This window comes from Lepidochelys kempii, chromosome 12 (assembly GCF_965140265.1).
Source record: "Lepidochelys kempii isolate rLepKem1 chromosome 12, rLepKem1.hap2, whole genome shotgun sequence".
Taxonomy (NCBI): Eukaryota; Metazoa; Chordata; order Testudines; family Cheloniidae; genus Lepidochelys; species Lepidochelys kempii.
Window position 1 is genome coordinate 42876707 of NC_133267.1, and position 23346 is coordinate 42900052.

General features: G+C 48.1%; 1 protein-coding gene across 5 annotated transcripts; it reads right to left on the reverse strand.

Annotated features, from left to right (window-relative positions):
• Nucleotides 1-23052, reverse strand: IST1 (IST1 factor associated with ESCRT-III). Of its 5 annotated transcripts, none has more exons than XM_073308367.1 (10): nt 22960-23052; nt 9926-10025; nt 8078-8258; nt 7460-7547; nt 6590-6673; nt 6058-6168; nt 5526-5702; nt 4370-4458; nt 3050-3098; nt 1-1268 (listed from the first exon to the last, which is right to left on the reverse strand). In XM_073308367.1, the coding sequence occupies exons 2-10, from the start codon at nt 10011-10013 to the stop codon at nt 1083-1085; spliced, it is 1053 nt and encodes a 350-aa protein (XP_073164468.1). In that variant the 5' UTR covers nt 10014-10025; nt 22960-23052; the 3' UTR covers nt 1-1082. The 5 variants fall into 5 exon arrangements, with proteins under 5 accessions (XP_073164468.1, XP_073164463.1, XP_073164466.1 ...); XM_073308362.1 differs by having other exon boundaries at nt 4366-4458; XM_073308365.1 differs by lacking the exon at nt 22960-23052 and adding an exon at nt 22757-22848 and having other exon boundaries at nt 4366-4458.
• Between the last annotated feature and the right edge of the window lie 294 nt (nt 23053-23346).

Sequence of the window (23346 nt, forward strand, 5' to 3'; positions counted from 1 at the left end):
TTCGGTCCTGGACTTTATTAGGAACTAATCTACAAGATACAAACCAATCAAAACCATTAAAGAAAAGCTGTTTGAAAATGTTATGTACAGATACATTACACAGAAGACAGCAACAGTCGTCTTCTAAAGGCCTTTCCAGTGAGCAAGAGCAGCACTGGCTAGCGACGGGGTGGATGGAGAATGATGCAGCTCTGCCTACTCATCTCTGGTCTGGCCACAAGCATCTTCAGCTGTGCTGAGTCCAGTGACACCAGTAACGCTGCAGCCAAGCATCTAACTCAAACCCTGCTCTGTATCCGCTGTCCTGCCAGGGCACGCTTCCAGCAGACCCAGGCTGAAGATGAACAGAAGAGACTGTACAGCACTGCCCTCCTGTGAAAGGGAAACAAACCCTCCCACCCAAATAAAGCAGTAAAGGCCACAAAGGGCTCCCTGAGAATCCAGTGGGACTAAACAAGGCCATCAGCTCCCTAGATAAGCTCTGCAACTGGATCCACTGTGGAGCCAGGAGAATTGGGCAAGTATAAGGTGCGGCAAAACCTCTAGGAAGCCCTCGTTTCTACTTGCCATGATATTCCCCATCTCAGCCTGAGCAGCAGGCTCAGTGACCCTTTCGAAAGGGATTTCTGTTACCCTCAGCACTTTGTGCCCTGTGTGTGGGGTGGGCACCCTGTGGTGACTCTCCACTTGGGCCCACCTTCATAAGGAGACAAACTTGTCATTCTTCATCCTCCCTCCCTCTCCCATCCCCGTGGGAGACACTGCAAGAGCCATGGAGAGAACCAGGAATCAAACCTAGAAGGCAGAACAAGGTTTTCTTGTGGAATTACCAACAGAGAGCTGTTCCCTGCTCCAGTCTTATCAGATCGCCCACAGTTCCCCTCCTGGAGCAGCAGATACCAGGACAGCAGCAGCATTTGGTATAAGTACAGCAGGAAGAGAGGTCAAGAGAAAGAGCATTCATTTTAGGTTAATACAGGAAACTGATTTCTAAGGGAGTCTGTTTCACAGAGAAGCAGCATGGTCCCAGCTCCTAGACCACACACTGGTGTTACAGCCGAGTCAGTCTTAGGTTTTCTTCTTTAGCTCCTCAAATCTCCGAGAAAGATCATCGAAATCAATATCTTCAGACGCAGAGGTGTTGGCACCAGCAGATGCCATTGGCAGTGTATCGGGCACAGATGGTAATTCGGGCAGCACAAAGTTATCATAGATATCTGGAGCGCCAGTTCCTGGCTTTGTAGAGGCTTCTGGCTTAGGTCCAGGACCTATTTATGATGAGAAACCCAGAGTTACAAGCTATGGACAAGCGGCCATATCCTGGCTCCCCACTCCAAGGGGAGCTAAGACCAAGCAAACCAAGACACCTATCGAAAGGCTGTAGAACTCCCACATTTTTAAAGAGCACACTTAGCACTGAGACTCCTGGCACCAGAAAGCTATCACAGTGCAGCTCAGCACCTGGCACTCAGCTGAGCCACATGGTTCCAAACTGCATTCAGATACCCTGGGGAATCTCACCGAGACCTGTTGGGGATAATCCCATAGATCACAGAAGAGACTGGAAGAAAGCTGCATTCTATGGCAGAACACTCCTAGTCATGGGTGTGCTGAGCCAAGTGGAGGTGGGTCAGTCTCTAGCCAACCGCTGACATATTAGATGGTAGAGCTCCCTGCTACAAGGCACTAGTGTAGTTAGTTCTGCAGGTCCAGCTGCCCTGAACAATATGGATAAGTCCTGGCATTGGCCACTGTCGGCAGACAGGATACTAAGCTAAATGAACCTTTGGTCTGACCCAGCGTGGCCGTTCTTATGTAAGTCCCAGGCCAATGAGTTTCTGAATTCCAGAAGCCCATCCCTTCTGCCAGCCCAAGCAGACAAACATCACATTCTCTCCAAAGTGCGCTTCATGTCAAACTTAGTTAACTCTCGAACGCCAAGTGGGCAGGGGCATATGAGCCCACCCCAGAGCTCCTGTGGGCCCAACTCACACATCAGCATTCACCAACTATTTGGACTATCCTCCTCAGCACAGAAAGCTCCACCACACTGTTGGAAGCAGCAGGCTGGAGCAGACAAGGGACCCATTTAATCTGGAATCCCATCTCTGCCTATGGTCAATGCCCCTGCTGAGTGTCCAGACGCCACTATGATGGAGGGTGCTTCAGAAATGCACTGAGCATCTAATTGTTCATTGGTGGGAAACTGCCGATGAGCTTTTACTCTGAAGCATGTGGGCAGCTCAGTAGCTTTTACAGAATGTGGATTTGTGGTCAGTAGCAAAGCTTTGCCACTGCTCCTCATCTTCTGACTGAAGCCAGTATCAGTGCTGGTGTTCTCAGAAACATCCCATTCTCTCCTAAAGCTCCCTGGTGCCATTTCCTCTCTTTTCTGCACCAGAATACTTTGTAAATGACATAATTAGCCATATTTCCTGGCATCAGTTTAAAAACTGTTGCCTTTTAATTTCACGCTGTACCCCCTTGTTCCTACTGGATTCAGAAGGGAGCACTGTGATCTATTCTGACCTCCTGTGCAGCACTGGTCAGAGACCTGTCCCAGGATAATTCCTAGAGCAGAGCTTTCAGAACAACCGGCTCTCGATTTAAAAATTGTCAGTGATGGAGAGTTCATCAGAGCCCTTGGCCAAGTGTTCCAATGGTTAATTACTCTCACCACTAAAAATTTACACCTTACTTCCAGAGGCCAGAAGCACAGGGCCCTCTCCTGTATCAGTGACTACATTATATATCTACCACACTCCTTTCCTTTTACAACTCTCATCAGCTTACTCTTCTCCACTGGGAACTGAATAGTCTTGGGCTTTTGACTTCTCCCTGGGGAAGCCCCTGTTCCTTTCAGCCACCCCACTCCGAATCATCCCAATGTGTTAGTGCTTCCAGTCTGGACTCACATCCTGCTCCATTTCTGAGTGGATGTTTCCAACCAGACACATTGTTCCCTCCTGAGAGAAGCTTCCTCTTAGTGACACCAGGAACCTATGCCCCAAGCTGTCAACGGTCCCCAGTGCCTCCCTGGCGTACTCACCAGCCACCTGTGCAGAAGACACATCCTTGTCAGTACTAAGGTCATCAACCTGAAACAGACAGACAGTCACTATACACCCAGACGTGACTCCAAGCAAGTGATGCTTGGGGCTGTCCTCCAGGTGCACCTCACCGAGGACAGCGCCCGCGCCATGTGGAGACTGGCAGCTCCCCTCTGCCCTGCTCAGATGAGGAGCAGTCACATGTAAGCCCCAGCACCATGCATAGATATGCCCCATACATTTCTCTTCCCTTCCTGAGACAAGGGGCATGTTCTCCAGCCCAGATCACAAAGCAGCTGTCCTCAGGAGACACGATAACTAGGATTTATCCAAATGCAGAACTGAAATATTTATCATCCGGTGAGTAAAGAGAAGACAAGCCCCAAACCTGTTCCTCTTCCCTCACAACGCAAGGATAAGAAGCTATGCCACATGCAGCAAGGAAATTCTGGAGTTCCACATGGAGGGATGAAATCATCCCTCCTTTGTTCCCGCCTGATGTGGGGCCGTGGTCCCGCAGTGCATGCAGTGGCCAGTACTGCAGAGAGAACCCACTCTAGACAATGCCCCAGCCAACCAAGCCAACGGAACTTGGGCACAAAGCTCCAAACAGCAGCTACTGCATTTCTGTGACCAGGGGCACTGGGCCAGCATGCTCAGGGACCGAGCCACACACCCACCCATCCACCCCTCTTAGCACAATCTGAGGGCAGATACACGGATACTGGTCACAGTACAGAAGAAAAGCCATGATGGGGCCACAGTAGCCACACACACCAGCATGCACAGAAAGGCCAAGCTGAAATTTCCCTCCCTGTCCCCTCAACAACTCAGTGAGGGGGTAGAGAAGAGTTTGTTCTGTATAAATCATATCAGCTGGTGTCAGCCAAAATTCTCATTTAAGGTTAAACGATAAATTGATCCAAAAGGGATAAGTCAAACACCAATGAAGGCTGCAGATGGCAAACCTGTTATTTGGAAAGATGCAAAACCTTTATAGTCTGCCTGTTAAATACATGGCAGCTCAGGAGAGTCTGCTACAGTTTCATTATCATCAAGGCCATAAAGCAACACAGGCTCTGCGTTTAGAGGCCAGCTCTCTGCCCCAGCCTGCGCAGCAGGGCTGAGCTGGGAACCCTCAAGAGCTGCACGCGTCAGAGTTTACAATGCAACCAGTGCCAGAACCAGCCGCTCAGAAACGAGCGGTGTTTGGGAAGAAGTGTTCAATGGGGAAAGTTTGCCTCCCCTCTGGCTACTGTTCTGCCCTCTTCTCAGGACTTTTGCTGCTGCTTATAAAGAAGGCTCGGGCACTTACAGACTCATACATTGGGGGAGCTGCTGGGATCGGAGGTGGATGTAGGTTGGCAAAAGGCTGGTAAGTCCCCACAGGTACTCCATTGAAGATCTCCTGTAAGCAGGGAGAGGAAAGTCAGCAAAGCCGGGGGGAGCCAGTGGGACAGCACAGCAGCTTTGGGTTTCACTGTACCATCCGTGATCACCGTCATGTCTGGAAATGTATTGAAGGATGTATATCAGCCAAGAAAACATCTCAAATACGCCTCAGACACTGACACTGCAGTGACAAGTCCAGCCTCAGCGCACCAGAAATGGTTTTACTCACCAGATCAAATGCCATGGGGAATCCAGTGCCTCCTGGTACTAAAACCTGAACATTACATCTTCCAGTGCACGCAGCAATCCGACCAAGAGAGGAGAGAATGCCACGGCCCCAGCTCCTGGAGCATTCCACCTACGTGCAGGGGCCATAGCATGGTGCAGAACTCTCACCGGGAACCTGGGCAAAGACCCTTCCAGGCTTTTACTGAATGGCCAGAGGGTTACTGCCCCGAGACAGTTCAGCTCAAAACCTGGACACTGCCCAGGCCCAGGCTTTCCGGGCAGAACACAGACAGGCATGACGGAGCGTTTGCTGGGAAAGTGACCCTGCTGCTAAGTGGCTGGACTGCCTCACAGCTAGCCTGCCCTGCAGAGAGCTCATCAGGCTCCATGGTCAGAGGCAGAACCTTCCCCCAGCTGTCTTTCCGTTCCTACAGGCCTGGCGAGGAGGAGTTTCCCCTGAAGACCTCTGATCCTTTCCCCCTCCCCTCACTGGCTCGCAAAGAGTTCCTGCCAGTTCTTCTCGGTGTTCGCCACCTAACAGAACTTACTCGAGTTCTTTGCCCTGTCTTGGCTTAGGGCTGCAAGCAACTGCTGCCACGGTGAGAGCATGCTACAGTCAGAGGAGGGAGAACCCTCTCTTCCCACAGGATTCTCATTCTTTTAAGACAGAGGAAAGTTGTTGGAGCCCATGGGAGGGGCAGTGGGCAACATCAGCCACACTGGCAATGTCTTCAGTCCCAGGCACACCCTTCAAATTCGCCAGCTAGCGGGCTGCCCCCGCTACTTACGCCTCCCCTTTAGTCCGCGCGTAGGCTCCCATTCAGCTGCCCCCCGAGGCCAGACACACTCACTCACCGGTCCCTTTATAGGTGGATAGGGCGATGGAATGGGCACGGGCATTGGCACTATTCCATCAGGACCAACCAGCGGGGCCATGAACCCACCGCCCCCTCCTCCACGTCCACCTTTCTTCGTGTCGTCTATGAACCCCACGTCGATCAGATCCGCCTCAACGCCAGTTGGGGCTTCAGCCTGAGGGGGGAGAAAGGGCTCGTGTTGCTAACCCAGAGAGCCAGTGGCTGCCTCTGCAGTGTCAAGGAAGCCCCCCGCTCACTAGGAGAGGCACTCGTGCCTGCTACAGCAGCATACGGGAAGGGGGGAACAAGAGGCAGGGTTCCTGGCTATTCCAACGCCTACAAGAGGAGTGTATATGGAGCAGGTGAGAGGAGAGAGCTCACAGCCACCTCAATGCCCACTAGAGGAGCCCAGGGCGGGGGCTGCTGCAAAGCTCATGGCAGTGCCAGAGGAATGAGGGAGATGGTTTGGCTGTCAGAGGAGATGCAGGGGAAGATGCCAGCTCAGAGGTCTCCAGCTCTGCCCCACTCACCATCACCACCGAGTCAGGTTCATAGGGCACATTGTAGTTCTTCGCAATCTCAATCAGGTACCTCTCCACCAGGATTTTGGGGGGAGCCTCCACGCTCAGCTTGTGCATCAGCTGGAACACAGGGACAGAGCCATCAGCCAGCATGGCAGAGGCCAGGAGCTAGCATCCCTGGGGAGGACACACAGCTGTTGGGCAGCTAGGTGCAAGGCCTCCAGAGTGAGGCAGCTCCTTATGACAGGGCCGCTGGAAAAAGTCTCTGCTCAGTGGCCTTGCTCCTCCTGCTGCTGCCAGCTCAACAGTAAGTGCCGGCCCTGCTGCGTACTTCATGCCTCTGTAAGTCTGCGCCCCAGAACTGCCCCTGACAACGTCTCAGTAAGGAGGGCTGCTTGGGCTATCTCAGCTCTGAGCACTCCCCAACATGACATGCATCCTGGGAACAACCCAGGTGATGTGTCACCTGAAGCAGCATGTGTGTCTGTATGTGACAAGCAGCCCCCACCCTGTCACTTAGCCTTCCCTGCTAGGCTGTTACCCTGTCATTGACTGTCCCGATCTGGTTTGTCCTGCATAGCTTGCCATACTCCTTGCTGTACTTTGCACACAGCTGGTCAGCAACCTGCAGTGGAAAAGAAATTCTGGAGAATTTGACCAGAACAACATAGTTTCATAGAGTTTAGTACCAGCTCATCGTCTGACTTCCTGTCTATTACAGGCCATGACATTTCCCCAGGTACCCCTACATTGAGCCCAGTAGTCACACTAAGTCATTTCAACTCTCCGGAGACTAAGCTCTTGTGTGCCACAGAAAACAGAAGAGACTGAGGTGCACCAATGCCAGAGGCCTCTGCAGGGGCAGAGAATTGATTAGATGCAATATACCCAGATGATTCCCACAGGTGATCCGCACCCCATACTGCATAGGAAGGCAAAAGCCCCCAAAGGTCCCTGCCAACTGGAAATGGGAGAAAATTCCTTCCCAACCCCAAGTCTGGTGATCAGTTGGCCCGGAGCATATGAACAAGAAACACCATCCACGGAATGAGATTCTCTGCACGACCTCGGTGGACTCCCAGGCTGTCCTCTCTCCAGCTGCGGCCAACCCCCAATGCATCAAAAAAAGTAAAACCACCAGAATACATACAAAGCTTCCTCCCCACAATTCCACACACACCTCAACTCCTGTCCAGGTGACTTTTGCACTGATGTGCTCTCATTCCCATGCCCTGGGTGCCCCAATCAACCACCCCACAATGACCCCAAGGGTGCAGTCCTCCCCACAGAGATTCACCCATCTCTCGTTCCACAAAGCCCAGGCTGGGAATATAAACCTCTGCCGCAGTTAACAGTCCCCAAAGGCCAGGGAGGCTGCCCCACAACCAGCACTGCAGACAGCTCTACTCACAATTTTCAGCTCGGCCACTTCAGACTGTAGTCGTGGGGCAGCCCAGATTAGTGTAGAGACGGCTTCCGCCAGGCCAGTGTCCAGATCCCTACAGAGACATGAATCCGTAGGTTACCCACCCTAGCTCTGCTGCTTGTGTGTGCAGCTCAAGAACTGCCAGGCCTGAGGCACCCCTATCTTCTCCAGAGGAGCTGCCAGTCTGCCTGAGCCAGGGCAGATCTTTAGGGGGGGTGTCTACACTGCACTACACTGCCAGCTGGCTCAGGCTAAGGGCCTGTTTAACTGTAGTGTAGACACACAGGCTCAGGATGGAGCTCGGGCTCTGGGGTCCTGCAGGGGGGGAGGGTCCCAGAGCCTAGGCTCCCCCCAAGCCTGCCCATCTACACTGCAATTAAACAGCCCCTTAGCCCAAACCAGCTGGCATGGACCAGCCACATGGATCTAAGCGCAGTGTAGACAGACCCTCAGAGGGCTCAGCAGACTGACACACACATGCAGCCCCCCTCCAAACTATGGGAAGCCCATGCCAAACTCTTGCTCTATAGGTAACTCCTCCCCAGGTCCCAGCGGGTCCTTCGCCCCCACTCCCCACAGGTAACCTTGTATTCAAGGTCTTACTTCATAGACTGAATCAAGCCGAAGCGAGCTAAGAGCAGGTCACAGTACAGCTCCAGGATCTCCATGGCCTCCACTAAGTAGTCTTCTCGGATGATGTGCTCCACACGGATCCGTGCTCGTTCATCCTTCCCTGATGCCAGGTAATCTGCAATCTCCTTCCTTGCCTTCTGGGCTAGCTCAGCTGCAGGACAAGGCATGAGCGCTGGTTACCCAGTGGCCAAGAGCTGCCCTGCTACCAGCATCACTGGAACTCATCTTATTCACTAGCTTCTTCCTCTCCTCTGGCCATGGCTTCGTAGAACCCTCTCCCGCCCTTACCCGAGGCCTCCCTACCGTTATGCTCAAGAGCACCAGAGCATTTGGGCAGGGCCCAGGGATTCCAGGCTTTCTGAGAGGTGCTGGAACACCTTTGGGTGCTGTGGCAATAATAAAAATGGGGGCACTGGGCATCCACACACGGGGATCCCTCTGCCCGAATGTCTAGGAAGGAAGAGCATGGTCACAGAAGCTGCCACCTGCACTACAAACCCCAGGCTGTGGGTTAAAGGCCATTGTGCCAAGAGAGAAATGATCACTCACGTAGCCCTTGAGCTTGCTTCAGCTACAGCTTTACTGAAGCCACCAAAGTACCAGACGCTTGCATCTCGTCAGCTCAGGGGCCTGTCTTACAGGTCACAGGCCAGAAATAATTAGTGGGGAGACCCTAGGACAAACTGCACTTTCTAGATTTTGTCACCCCATCTCAAAAAAGATATATTGGAATTGGAAAAGATTCAGAAAAGGGCAACAAAAATGATCAGGGGTATGGAGTAGCTGCCGTATGAGGAGAGATTAAGACGACTGGGACTTTTCAACTTGGAAAAGCGACGACTAAGGGGGGCATATGATTGAGGTCTATAAAATTATGACTGGTGTGGTGAAAGTAAATAAGGAAGTGTTATTTATGCCTTCTCATAACTCAAGAACTAGGGGGTCACCAAATAAAAAATTAATAAGCAACAGGTTTAAAAACAAACAAAAGGAAGTATTTCTTCACAAAACATAGTCAACCTGTGGAACTCCTTGCCAAAGGATGTTGTGAAGGCCAAGTCTATAACAGGGTTCAAAAAAGAACTAGGTAAGTTCATGGAGGATAGGTCCATCAATGGCTATTAGCTAGGATGGGCAGGGATGGCGTCCATAGCCTCTGTTTGCCAGAAGCTGGGAATGGGTGACAGGGCATGACTCACTTGATTACCGGTTCTATTAGTTACCTCTGGGGCACCTGGCATTGGCCACTATCAGACGACAATACACTGGGCTAGATGGACCTTTGGTCTGACCCAATATGGCCATTCTTATGTTCTAGTGTACGGCTCTCAAATTTTTTTTTACTGGTGACCCCTTTCACATAGCAAGTCTCTGAGTGCAACCCCCTTATAAATTAAAAACACTTTTTAATAAATTTAACACCATTACAAATGCTGGAGGCAGAGCAGGGTTTGGGGTGGAGGTTGACAGCTCGGGACCCCCCAGGTAATAAACTTGCGACCCCCGAGGGGTCCCAACCCCCAGTTTGAGAACCCCTGTTCTAGGGCACCCCAGGAACAGGGCATATTTTAAGCCCTGAGCCAATTCTATTTCGAGGGAAAGCAGAGGGCTCCAGATACATGGTTCTACAGCTGCCTGTATCTTCCCTGCCCCAGTTCTCAGCCTCTCAAGCACTGGAAGTTTTACAAGATGGAAACACCAACTGGGAGGGCAGGGCTGGCACAATCAGCTGGGCCCAGCTAGCAAGAGCAGCGAGTGCTGGGGTCAGGCAGAGAACACGGTAGAGTTGGCCCTGCAACTACCGTACCAGATACCCACTTTTCTTTTTCTCCAACAGTTTGAGGCGATTGATAACCAGGCGCAGGTTGACTCGCAAACGCTCGGCCTTGAACCCGGAGCCCAGCATGACGTCCAGTTCCTGCAAGAAGAAGAAAGGAGGGTCACTGGGCCCCCTGCAGCCCTCAGGTGTCCCCGCCAGTTTAGCATCACCTCCTCCAGCTGAAGAGCTGCCCAATTCGCCAAACACACGGATACCAGCCGCCAACTCTTAGATGCCTCAAAGGCATGAATGGAACGAAAGCCTCTGTTCTGCTGTTTGTGCTAGAGCCCCCTGGAGCAACCAACCTTCCTCTTCAGGGCACTCCCACACTCCACCTCAAGTGGAACAATCCTGCTCCGCAGACCTGGGAACAGGAGTTCCTTCTGAGTGCACTAGCTTAAATCACCCATTTCAATCGTGAATAAGGCCCTACTTGAATCGCGGGATGACTGTCAAATAATTGCAGTTGAGCTGCGGACAAAACATGGAAAAAAATCACAGAAAAGTAATAATGGACCTTTAATTGTGGTAATTTGGAAAAGCTGGAGTAAATATATTTGTTTACAAAAAATTTCCTGGAACAATATAAACACTCAAGTATTATGTTATGCCCTTGAATTGTTTTGATAACCAGACATTTTGCTTCAACTATATTACAGCCAAAAAAAGTGACCGGTACAATATAAAATTCAGAAGACAAAGTCTTAACGCAACTGCTGTAGAAATAGAGTTCAGCCCCTTTAGTCTTTTACATTTACAGGGCCTGAATGTTAATGCAGTACACCCCCCTACAGTAAGTCTCCATCATGCCCTCTCTTTGCTTTGGGAAGACGGGTCTGGATCAAGATACTGCACACTCAGCATCCACAGAATTACACAAGATTGCTAGTGGTAGCTTTGCTATCTCTGCTAACTCTGGAAAACACTGCAGAACTGCAGCTAAACCCTAAAACTCTCCAAGATCATTTGAAAATGCGTATGGGGAAGCTGTGCTTTAGCTTCATGGCCAGACATAGGGATTGCCTCCAGATGGAGCCCCTGCACTGATTAACACGTTCACTTGTTTCACATCAAATACCCAAACTGCTGTCATAAAGGACAGTGTGGGTTGCGTGAACCTTGGTCCTTGCTGAGCAGGTCTGGCAGCCCACTCCTCAGTGTTGCAGTCCTGTTCCTTCAGTTTGTCTGCGGTTTCCTTGAACACTCCTTGAAAAACCCATTCCGCTCTGCATCTTTGCTATGCTTTTCTTTTGCATTGGAGTCTGCCCAGTGTATCAAATCCATGACAGTGCTGGGCGATTGATGGATAGAAAGAGAACACATCTCCAAAGATTTAACGGTTTGGCATTCTGAGCATTCGCAGCCGTGGGGCTGGAGCAGCTCTGTGCCCCTGTCCATTCCAGGTAGGATCCAGGGATGGGGTTCGGTATAGTTCAAAGTTCACTATTGTGAAGAGCATTATACCCAGAGCATACTGCATTGCCAAAACTACCTAAGTTAAGGTGGGAAATACTAATGGGGAAAAAAAGCATGTGTGGCAAACCTCAAAATGTATGCAAAATTGCAGACTGTTCAAAGTAAGCCAATAAAAATAAAAATTGCAGTGGAAGCCTAATACTGCAGGATCAGCAATTTCTGCAATATTGCAAATGAAGTAGGGCCTTAATCATGAATCCATAAGCAGGAAACTGTGATTTAAATAATATCTTTTAATCTTGTTTTGTATTTGTACTTTAGTTATTTTCCAAAGGAAAAGCTGACTCATTATTTGGTACCCATTAAAACATGATGTTTTACAACTCAATTTGGTGATAATTTTTGCTAGCCAGGAGGATAAGCTATATTGATACACATTTTTAAGCAATTATATAGCTTCACTTATTCAGATTCATGATTTTTACTTTATATTAGAAAATGGTGAATGACACTTTTCTTATTTACTAGATTAATTTTGTCTTTGTGATGGGTCAAGCTCTTTTTAGATGGAAACTGGGATTCAATCAAAATTGCACATAACAAGCATTTTTAAAAACTAGGTTTTCAGTAACGACCTTATACCCAATGTATTTATCAGAACATGTCTTGTATTTAAAACTAAATGATTTATTAAGCAAAGGAAGTATTATCTGTAGTTAGTGAATTGGACTAATTGTTTCTCATCACCATGTCCTTCAAGATTTTAGCACTAGTAAATCTCATTTCTCACACCTTTATTCATAGATTGGAAGAGGAAAACAAGATTTCCTGCTTTTTCAACTCCACAGCTGTTTCTCAATTTTCAACAAGCTAGTCATTGAGCAGAACAAGCTGAACTGAAATCCTAAAATCATAAAGGTTAGAAGGGACGGCAAGGGTCAGCTAGTCTAACCCAGTGGTTCTCAACCAGGGGTACGCACACCTCTGGGGGTACGCACACCTCTGGGGGTACGCAGAGGTCTTCGATAGGGTACATCAACTCATCTAGATATTTGTTTAGTTTTACAACAGGGTACAAAAAAGCACTAGTGAAGTCAGTACAAATTAAAATTTCACAGACAATTATTTATGCTGCTCTGTATACTATCACTGAAATGCCAGTGCAATATTTATATTCCGATTTATTTTCATCATATGGTAAAAATGAGAAAGCAAGCAATTTTTTAGCAATAGTGTACTGTGACACTTTTTTATTTTTAGGTCTGATTTTGTAAGCAAGTAGTTTTTAAGTGAGGTGTAACTTGGGGGTACGCTAGACAAATCAGACTCTTGAAAGGGGTACAGTTGTCAGGAAAGGTTGAGAGCCACTGGTCTAACCCCTGCCAAGATGCAGGATTCGGATAAACACAATATTCTCTCTGCAGCTGTGGAAGAGGGTCCTGCTGCTGAAAGCTGGCTTAGCACTCACTCTCATTGCATGTGCTTATCCAGTTACCTCCACCAGTTCAGTGGTTTAGCTTTCTTTAAAATTTCTACAGCAAACATGCACTGCTTGAATAGTTTTTTTTTTTATTTAATAGATTATAGTAAATTTAGGCCATAGTATCATAGAACTATAGGGCAGGAAGAGACCTCAAGAGGTCATTGAGTCCATCCCCCAATGCTGATGCAGGGCAAAATAAACCTATACCATCCCTGAGAGGTGGTGTTCTTAAGCACCTCCTATGATGGGGATTCTACAACCTCCATTGGTAACCTATTCCAGTTTCTATCCACCTTTATAGTTAGAAAGTTTTCCCTAATATCTAACCTAAATCTCCTTTGCTGCAGATTAAGCCCATTGCTTTTTGTCCTTCCTTCAGTGGACAGAGAGAACAATTGATCACCACCTTTTTTTATGGGTTTCAGAGTAACAGCCGTGTTAGTCTGTATTCGCAAAAAGAAAAGGAGTACTTGTGGCACCTTAGAGACTAACCAATTTATTTGAGCATAAGCTTTCGTGAGCTACAGCTCACTTCATCGGATGCATACTGTGGAAAGTATAGAAGATCTTTTTATACACACAAAGCATGAAAAAATGGGTGTTTACCATTACAAAAGGTTCTCTCTCCCCCCACCCCACTCTCCTGCTGGTAATAGCTTATCTAAAGTGATCACTCTCCTTACAATGTGTATGATAATCAAGGTGGGCCATTTCTAGCACAAATCCAGGGTTTAACAAGAACGTGGGGGGGTGGGGGGACAAGGGGAAATAGGTTACCTTGCATAATGACTTAGCCACTCCCAGTCTCTATTCAAGCCTAAGTTAATTGTATCCAATTTGCAAATGAATTCCAATTCAACAGGCTCTTGCTGGAGTCTGGTTTTGAAGTTTTTTTGTTGTAATATCGCAACTTTCATGTCTGTGATTGCGTGACCAGAGACATTGAAGTGTTCTCCCACTGGTTTATGAATGTTATAATTCCTGACATCTGATTTGTGTCCATTTATTCTTTTACATAGAGACTGTCCAGTTTGACCAATGTAAAAGAATAAATGGACACAAATCAGATGTCAGGAATTATGCTCAAATAAATTGGTTAGTCTCTAAGGTGCCACAAGTCCTCCTTTTCTTTTTGCGAATACAGACTAACACGGCTGTTACTCTGAAACATGTTAAACTATATAATTACTTAAATAACTAGATATAATGTATTGTCCTGGTTAACAAAGAACACCTGATTTTGTGTTCAGACTGTATGTAGTTAAAACATGTTGACTGGGAATGGTTACCAACCAATAAAAATACATTTTTATTTAGGGAAATAATGTACAAATGCAAAAAACAAACCAACAACCACCCCCACACACACACAAAAAACCCCAGTGATTTAAATATCAATCAGCCCTCCTACATCATCGTATGTAGTTCTAGTTACTGCAGATATTAGCAATATATACAAACATATTTCAATATAAAGTACAGTGAGATCTGTACAAAAGACCACTCTTGCAGGCAACTCTAACCATATCGAAGTATCCCCAAAACATGAGTACAGTTTTGTTCCCCCTTTGTCAGAGCACCGCCTCTGCTAAGTAACATATTTTGCTCTTTCCTTGTATAATTGTTTGAGTTTCACTTTTTTTTTATTTTTATTATTAAATTGAGGCACTCTGACTTTATGGTGATGGATGTGGCATGGATTACAAATTTTAGTAACTAAAAAACCTAAGGGTTTGTTGATTGGTAACTATGTCAGAACAGGTTGTTTCTGGAATGTCTAATAGGAATTTTCACAAGCGTAGATGTGAAAGTCAGGTACTGAAATTAAATATAATAGAAATTGACATCTTCAAGACCAAACCCCCTGAAGTTCATACATTCTCTTATATCCATTCTTTTATGTAAAGATTTTTAAATCATGGTAAAATTCTTCATAGTGTCTGTACTTAGTTACATAACCATAACTTTCATTTGACATGTTTTTGGATGGGAACAATAATGCGAGTGAGAGGAGTTAAACATCAGGAAGAACTTAAAGTCTAAGCCCCTATTTTCAGGCAAACAACTTCCCAGAAAAACTACTCTTTGGGCTGAGACTTCTTATGTTGTGTCTCAGGGCAGAAAGAAAAGGAGTATTGTGGCACCTTAGAGACTAACCAATTTATTTGAGCATGAGCTTTCGTGAGCTACAGCTCAAGTGAGCTGTAGCTCACAAAAGCTCATGCTCAAATAAATTGGTTAGTCTCTAAGGTGCCACAAGTACTCCTTTTCTTTTTGCAAAGACAGACTAACATGGCTATTACTCTGAAACCTGTCAGGGCAGAAGGGAATTCGTTCAAAAGAGTTGGTACAGCATCTTTTTTGCTGTTATTTAGGTGGTCAGGTTGGGGATCAGTTTTCACACAAGTCATTTCAACTTTTTTTTGCACTTGGATAACAAGTTATTTTTAAAAGGTTCAAAGTTTGCCTGCCCCTCCCGGCTATATAGAATGTGGCTTTGCCACACAGGAAAAAAAAATGGTTGCACAATGAGTTTACTGACAAGCAAAAACAGTGTCCAGAACAAAGCAAACACTATTTATCTTCCTGATTTAAGGACCACATTGGGTGCAGCTATCCAAATACATTCACGTAAAGATGTCAGTGAGTGAACAGGTTTTGATCACTCATTCTGCTTTTTTCAAACCAGAAAATTTTAATAAAAACAGAACTGCAACATTATGGGTGAGATTTGTACAAGCACAGATGGCATGAAAACTCTTGACAGGCAAGTGGATCAGCTTGGTTTTAGTTCCCTTGCAGGAGAAGTAGAGCAGCACTAGGGGCTGCTGCTCCTTTTCCTGTAGGGAAGGGAGGAGCCCTTGTCACTGAAAACAGAGCAGGAGGGAGAAGAAAGAGGCGGCCATGTTTTATTAACATAGTGTTTTGCATTTTATGGAAGTCAAATAAACAGCAAGCAGCACAAGTGCCAGGAAGCCTAGCCATCCTGTCACAATAGCATCTCTGTGCTCTACTCAGCTAGGATTCCAACTTGCCATATTCCAAAGCAGGGACAGAGACTAAGGCAATACAAACCAGATAGCTTACAAGCCTTGCACTCCCATCCCCATTCTTCAGCACTGGTTTAACACAACCCCTTGCTAGGTCACATCTAATTTAGAGTGTAAACTCCCCAGGGACTTGCCTTTCTTGTTGCCTATAAAATGCTGCACACACGAGGCTAAAGAAATAAAAAATAAGGAAGTCCTAAGAACAAAGGTACCTCTATGTCACATTGAAAGAAGGTGCTATTAGGATAGTGATTTCTCTCTTCCACCCTTTATCTTATCTATGTAGATTGTAAACCAGGGGTGAGAAAACTTTTTGGCTCGAGGGCCACATCTGGGTGCGAAACCGTATGGAGGGCCAGGTAGGGAAGGCTGTACCCCACAAACAGCCTAGCCCCCGCCCCCTTCCCACCTGCTGATTGTCCCCCTTAGAACCCCCAACCCATCCAACCCCCCGGTCCCCTGTCCCCTGACTGCCCAGACCTAGCCACACCCCCACCCCCTGACAGGCCCCCCAGGACCTCACCCCCTATCCAACTCCCTCTGTTCCCCAACCGCCCCCTGCCCCTCCCCAGGACCTCCTGCTCCTAACCACCCCCTGACTGCCTCCTGGGACCCCCTACTCAACCTCTTCACCACTGCACGTGCCCCGCCACCCCCTTACCATGCCACTCTGAGCATGGCTGGAGGGGAGGGGGAACAGCAGGGGAGGGGTCAGGGGCCGGGGAAGGACAGTCCCACGGGCCAGATGTGGCTCGCAGGCTGTAGTTTGCCCACTTCTGTTGTAAACCCTTTGGACAGGGTCTTCTCGTACTCCATGTTTGTACAGTGTCAAGTACAATGAGGCCCCCAAGCACTACTGTAATACAAATAATATATTTCACATTCACAGCACTAGCACCTATAAAGTGTAAGATGCTTGATGGAGCAGAGAGCACTCGTACCTCAGGAACAGGCAAACTGAATCAAATAGATATTCCTTTCTTTAAGGAAAGTCTTAAATTATGATGCCATGTCCACAACAATATCTATCTTAGATACGCCCATCCCTGCAGCATCTGAGCACCTCACACTCTCCACAGCATCCTTGTGAGGAAGGGAACATGTCACAGAACCACAGAAATGCAGGGCTGGAAGCCCTGTGCTGAGGCAGGACCAAGTAAACCTAGGCCATTCCTGACAGGTGTTGTCTACCTGTTCTTAAAAACCTCTAGTGAAGGGGATTCTACAGCCTCCCTTGGAAGCCTGTTCCAGAAATTAATTACCCCAATTGTTAGAAAGATTTTCCTATATTTCTCTAGCTGTAAATTACGCCCATGACCAATGTTCCCTCTAATTTTTTCCATCCACGTGTGGAATAAATTTTGTTCTGTGCACCAAGGTAATGTGTGGAGGTGCGCCACCAATAGAAACAAAAAACCTAGATAGAATATATATTTTTAAAAAGTAACCATAGGGATAATTACTCCAGCCAGGAGAGGTTAGGCATTTTAGAACGCGCTACTCAAAGAATTAAATTTAATTGTAAGAGAGAATTTGATTTGAGAACTTCAATAGCTCAGACATAGGTGAGAGGTTTATTGCAGGAGTGGGTAGGTGAGATTCTATAGCCTGCATTGTGCAGGAGATCAGACTAGATGATCATAATGGTCCCTTCTGACCTTAATAATAATAATATTAATATCCATGAGAAATGCATATACCAGTCAAAAAACCTAAAACAACACACTTTGAAAGACTAAAATTACAGAGAATATATGCACACTGCAGGAAGTACCAAGATGTAACAATACAAGCATGCGTGCGCACACGCTGGCTGCTGGGGAAGTTTCTGAGAGATGCTGTGCACAGTCTCTTTAAGGCACTCTCACTGAAAGTTCTCCTGCTCTTGAGCCCTGTCCCCCCTCCCCTGCTCTGCAGAGATGGGGTACATGGGTAGGGGGAGCCAGTGAGAGAGAGATATTGTGTGTGCTGCCTGCTGGGGAAGTCTATGAGAGACCTGTGTTGTCTCTAAGGCCCTCACTCACTGCCCAGGCGGGTTGTTCAGACCTCAGATTGCAGCAGCTCTCTCCTGCTTCGACTCCTGAGCCCTGTCCTTAGGTGCTGGAACTAAGGGTGTGGGGGGTGCTGCAGCACTCCCTGACTTGAAATAGTTTCCATTATATACAGGGTTTACAGTTTGGTTCAATGGCTCTCAGCACCTCCACTATAAAAATTGTTCCAGAGCCCCTGTCCCCTCTCCCCTGCTCTACAGAGATGGGGTACAGGGGCAGGGGGAGTGGGACACCCTGACATCCACAGCCCCCTTTTCCCCCCACTCAGCACAGCCAGCAGGAGGGTCCCAGGAGCAGCTGGCCAGGGGCTCCAAAGCAGAGGGCAGAGCAACATGGCAGCAAAACAGTGGGGGGGGGGGGCACCTGAACACATACTGCCGGATATGCACAGTTCTGCTAATCAAGTGCACAGCACTTGAATCACTCCTGGGCAGCCGTTCAATTGTACAGCTTAGAGGGAACACAGCCCATGACTCCTTGACCTGCCTTCAGTGGACATGGATCACTGTCCTCTTTACAACAGCCCTTTTTGGTTCACATTTCCACTTTTTGTAGGATTCCTTTTTGATTTCAGGTCATTAAAGAGCTCCTGATGGAGCAATATTGGCCTCTTACTACCTTCCTATCTTTCTTTTGCACTGGGATAATTTCCAGTTGTGCCTTTAATATGATCTTCTTGATAAACTGCAAGCTCTCCTAAACCCCTTATTTCAGAGTAGCAGCCGTGTTAGTCTGTATCGCAAAAAGAACAGGAGTACTTCCGGCCCCTTAGAGGCTAACAAATTTATTTGAGTGTTGCGGTTCAAATACAAGACAGAACAAGGCTTTAAGCAAGCAAGCAGGCTGGTCTGCCGACGGGCTGGTCCCCCTATCAGCTTTCCACCCTCTCTTTTATTTCTCTCCCTCCTCCTGTGCATTACATACTCCAACAGATAAAAGGAATACACTGGCTTTGTTTAATATTCTTATTTACCAATATCTATCTACCGCATTCCTTGCTCTCGGGCCTTGAGCCCAGTCCTGGGAGGCTTCCCACGGTTCATTTCATCTGGGCGAGATTCCAAGGTTCATGCCCTTGAGAGGAGCCGTGTGTGCACTGCTCCTACACAACACTCCGGGTGTGCCCTGAATGTTGCCAAGTGCATGAACCCTGCATGAATCCTACATTTGAGCATAAGCTTTCGTAGGCTACAGCCCACTTCATCGGATGCATAGAATGGAACATATAGTAAGAAGACACAGAGAGAACATGAAAAGGTGGAGTAAGAGGCTAATTAATTAAGATGAGCTATTATCAGCAGGAGAAAAAAAAAACAACTCCTTGGATTTTCTTCCCATGGGATTTTTTCTACCCTGTGTTCGTGTAAGTCTGCGTTTTTCAAGTCCATTATCCTTATTTTGTTGTTCTTACTCCTTCCTTTGTCACACAAGGCCAAGCTTAAAGGTCTGCATCATTTATAATGCTGTAAAGGGGATTCACGGCTTTTACTGCTCTTTCCCCTAAGTATGTGGAGGGATTTACACATTTTCTAGTTTCTCTTACACCGATTAATCCATTAAGACCTGAACTCAAGCTTCTGATATTTTAACAGAACCCTCTTGTCCAATAGTGATGAGTGAGGTATACATACTTAGAAGATTTGCATAGTTACCCAACTGCCAAAGTTTCAAATTCTGAACTTTTTTAAAAGCAGGGCATGGGTCAGATTTCAAGGAACGAGGCAATAAACGGTCTCTGCAGCTCAAAGGGTAATTCCTCCTGTTTTAGCACTGGCCTATTATCCCACTAGGTGCAACTCTGACAATGGATACAAACCAATGTTGTAAAATAATTTTACATTTGATATTTTTAATTTAAGTTTACACTTGTTTTAAGCTTACAGTTGAACGTACAGCCATCTGCTTTACAGGCAAAGTGCCCAAACCGTTTCATTATTTAAATGAACTAGGCAATTCAGTCTGACCATCTTTAGGAGATGCTGCAAAATCTCTCTTTGAAAAAAACCTTTGCACCATATCAAGCCTGACTCTTAACAGGCAAATCAACAACAACAACAAAAAAACAGCACCACGAGCAGGCTTTACCTCAAAAAGGGAGAAGGAACCAGTCCACTAGGGACTTTGCTATTGATATTATATGGAAGGTGCTCAGTTACTATAACAACCAGCTATACTATAAAACCTTAACATAGATTAACTGATGAGTAAATTTTTCAAAAACTAAACTACAAGATTTAGGAACTTAAATGCCATTGATTTGGCTCCTTGGTCTCTTAGGCACTTTTGACAATTTTAACCATGGATCCTTTTCAGTGTAATATGTTAAATCAGTTTCTTCCATTGTCACCACAGTAAGACATCACACTGTGTAAGCAGCAATGGCTTACTACATGGTGTCATAAAAATAAAGGGAAGGGTAACCATCTTTCCGTATACAGTGCTATAAAATTCCTCCTGGTCAGAGGAAAAACCCTTTCACCTGTAAAGGGTTAAGAAGCTAGGATAACCTCGCTGGCACCTGACCAAAATGACCAATGAGGCGACAAGATACTTTCAAAGCTGGAGGGGGGAAAACAAAGGGTCTGTCTGTCTGTGTGAAGCTTTTGCTAGGAACAGATCAGGAATGCAGCCTTACAACTGTTAGTTAGTAAGTAATCTAGCTAGAAATGGGTTAGATTTCCTTTTGTTTAATGGCTGGTAAAATAAGCTGTGCTGAATGGACTGTATATTCCTCTTTTTGTAACTTAAGGTTTGGCCTAGAGGGATTCTCTACATTTTGAATCTAATTACCCTGTAAGGTATTTACCATCCTGATTTTACAGAGTTGATTCTTTTACCTTTTCTTTAATTAAAATTCTTCTTCTAAGAACCTGATTGATTTTTCATTGTTCTTAAGATCCAAGGGTTTGGGTCTGTGTTCACCTATGCAAATTGGTGAGGATTTTTATCAAGCCTTCCCCAGGAAAGGGGGTGTAGGGCTTGCGGGGAAGATGTCTCCAAGTGGGCTCTTTTCCTGTTCTTTGTTTAACATGCTTGGTGGTGGCAGCATAGGGTTCAAGGACAAGGAAAAATTTGTACCTTGGGAAAGTTTTTAACCTAAGCTGGTAAGAATAAGCTTAGGGGGTCTTTCATGCAAGTCCCCACACCTGTACCCTAGAGTTCAGAGTGGGGGAAGGAACCTTGACACACAGACAATGTCAAATTGAAATCTAGCCAATTAAAAAAATAGTTAAAAGTAGGCTCAGGTCATAGGCATGTCTGAGTCCCCTGCCAAATTTTGTCATTTTGCAGACACATTTTCCTACCCTTAAAGATATTTTTCTCTTCCCTGCTGCATGTGAAAAGCTTGCAAAAACAAGGGCAAGAGTGAAAGTGACTATCAAACACACAAAGTAAAATTAATTTTTCCCTTTAATCTTTTTCAGTTATAACAGAGGTTGCTGATGGCCCAGGGAGCTGGCTGGTCACATGGTGCTAGTGCCTCTTTTCCAGCTGCTGCTGCGCTGTATTAGAAGATGGCTAGACTGCAATACCTTCCTAACATTACTTCTACACGCAAACAATTTGACAGGGTTGCAAATAAGAGTGGGTGATCCTGCTATTAAAGTTTGGGAATCCTTGAGTTACATTATTTTTAATGTTACTTACACCAATAGGAGTAAAAGTGTTCAGACAGATGCAGTGTTTCAGCTGACAGGGTCTCTAGACATTATGGATTGCTAGGAATAAGCATTGGTTAATTACTGGAAGTCATTTTATCCATCCCTCAATTTGTTAAAGATTGGTCCCTACATTTATGTAGCCTGAATTAATTGTCCATTTCAGATTAAAATATGGGAAATAATTAGGCTTCTACCTATTAGACAGACTATTGCACAATCTAACATATCTTAATGTTATTGTCAACAATACAATACACAGTCAACAATTTCTTCTCAGTTTCTCAGAATCCCTTTTTACCTCTTTAAATAATTTCGTTTCCTCCTTGATGTTTACCCTTGCCACATGCTTGTACACTCATGTTCCCTCCCACTACCTACCTATCCATTAGCCAACACACACACGTAGCTCATTCCACATTTCCTCAAATCACTTCATCTCCCTTACTTTTATGCTCTTCTCTACAGTCTCTCAAATCTGTCAATATCTTTTGGTAATGAAGTGTCCGACAATTAATCACATTTAAAACTCTTGCGTAGGTGACGCAAAACCGCAGGCAGGTTCCCTCCCAGATGCGTCCAATGGCAGGTTAATCTCTGTAAAACGTTTGAGATTTATCTAGAGTTTCATTAGTCGTATGCATGCGCTTTACATGCGAACGACGGAGACCCGACGCGGAGGATCTTACAGTGTAAATTAAAGCAAACGTGAGGAGTGGCACGCGAGTAGAGAAGCGGCTGAAAGCGTGAAGCCAGCCGCTGACCGACCTCGGGGCGACCTCACACGCTCCGAAACGCGATCCCCGCCAGCCCGAGCCGGGCCCCGGGCAGGAGCCGGGCCCCGGGCAGGAGCCGGGCCCCGGGCCCAGGCAGAGCGGGGAAAGCCGGCGCGCGGGGGGAGACCCGGCCCGGCCCCTTGCCCGACAGCCCGGGCCGGGTCCCCGCAGGGCCCCAGGGCTGGCGCCCGCCCGCCCACCGCCCTGGCCCGAGACCCCCGCGCCAGCACCTGGCCAGGCGGCTGCCGGCCCCTCGGAGCCCGCAGGCCTTCGACGCGCTGCCCCTGCCCGGGCCCGGGCCGGCGCCGGGGAGGCGGGCGGGAAGGAAGGGGCCGGACCAGCCGGCGGGGCGGGGGCGGCCGAGCCCGGCGGGGGCGCCCGCTGCCCCCACTCACCGGCCGGTCCCCGCGGCTGGGTGGCAGCAGCCAGGCGCCAAAATGGCGGCGGCGCAGCCTCAGCACCGCCGGCGGCGGAGCGACCCACGGGGCGGGACTCGGGCCCGCGGCGAGGACGCGGCCGCCGCCCTGTCGCACCGGCCGGCGCGGGGGCTGCCGGGCCCCTGAGCCGGGCGGGGGGGTGTCCTCGGGCACTACTTTACCTGGGGGAGGCTGCTCCGCTGCCGGCCGTGAGAGGAGTCACACGGCTCTGAGTCACTCCGCCGCCGCCCCGCCCCGCCGAGCGCGGCCCGGCCCCGCCCCTCCCCGCCCCGCCCCGCCGAGCGCGGCCCGGCCCCGCCCCTCCGCACCCCGCCCCGGCCCCGCCCCTCCGCACCCCGCCCCGCCCCGCCGAGCGCGGCCCGGCCCCGCCCCTCCGCGCCCCGCCCCGCCGAGCGCGGCCCCGCCCCTCCGCGCCCCGCCCCGCCCCGCCCCGCCGAGCGCGGCCCGGCCCCGCCCCTCCGCGCCCCGCCCCGCCCCACCGAGCGCGGCCCGGCCCCGCCCCTCCGCGCCCCGCCCCTCCGCGCCCCGCCCCGCCGAGCGCGGCCCGG

Coding starts and splice junctions, on each gene's coding strand:
- IST1 (XM_073308362.1), bottom strand. CDS start 10,013: ATGCTGGGCTCCGGGTTCAAGGCCGAGCGTTTGCGAGTCAACCTGCGC. Junction 7,548..8,077: donor GGCTTGATTCAGTCTATGAA/GTAAGACCTTGA, acceptor ATGTCTCTGTAG/GGATCTGGACACTGGCCTGG. Junction 6,674..7,459: donor AAGTGGCCGAGCTGAAAATT/GTGAGTAGAGCT, acceptor TTTCCACTGCAG/GTTGCTGACCAGCTGTGTGC.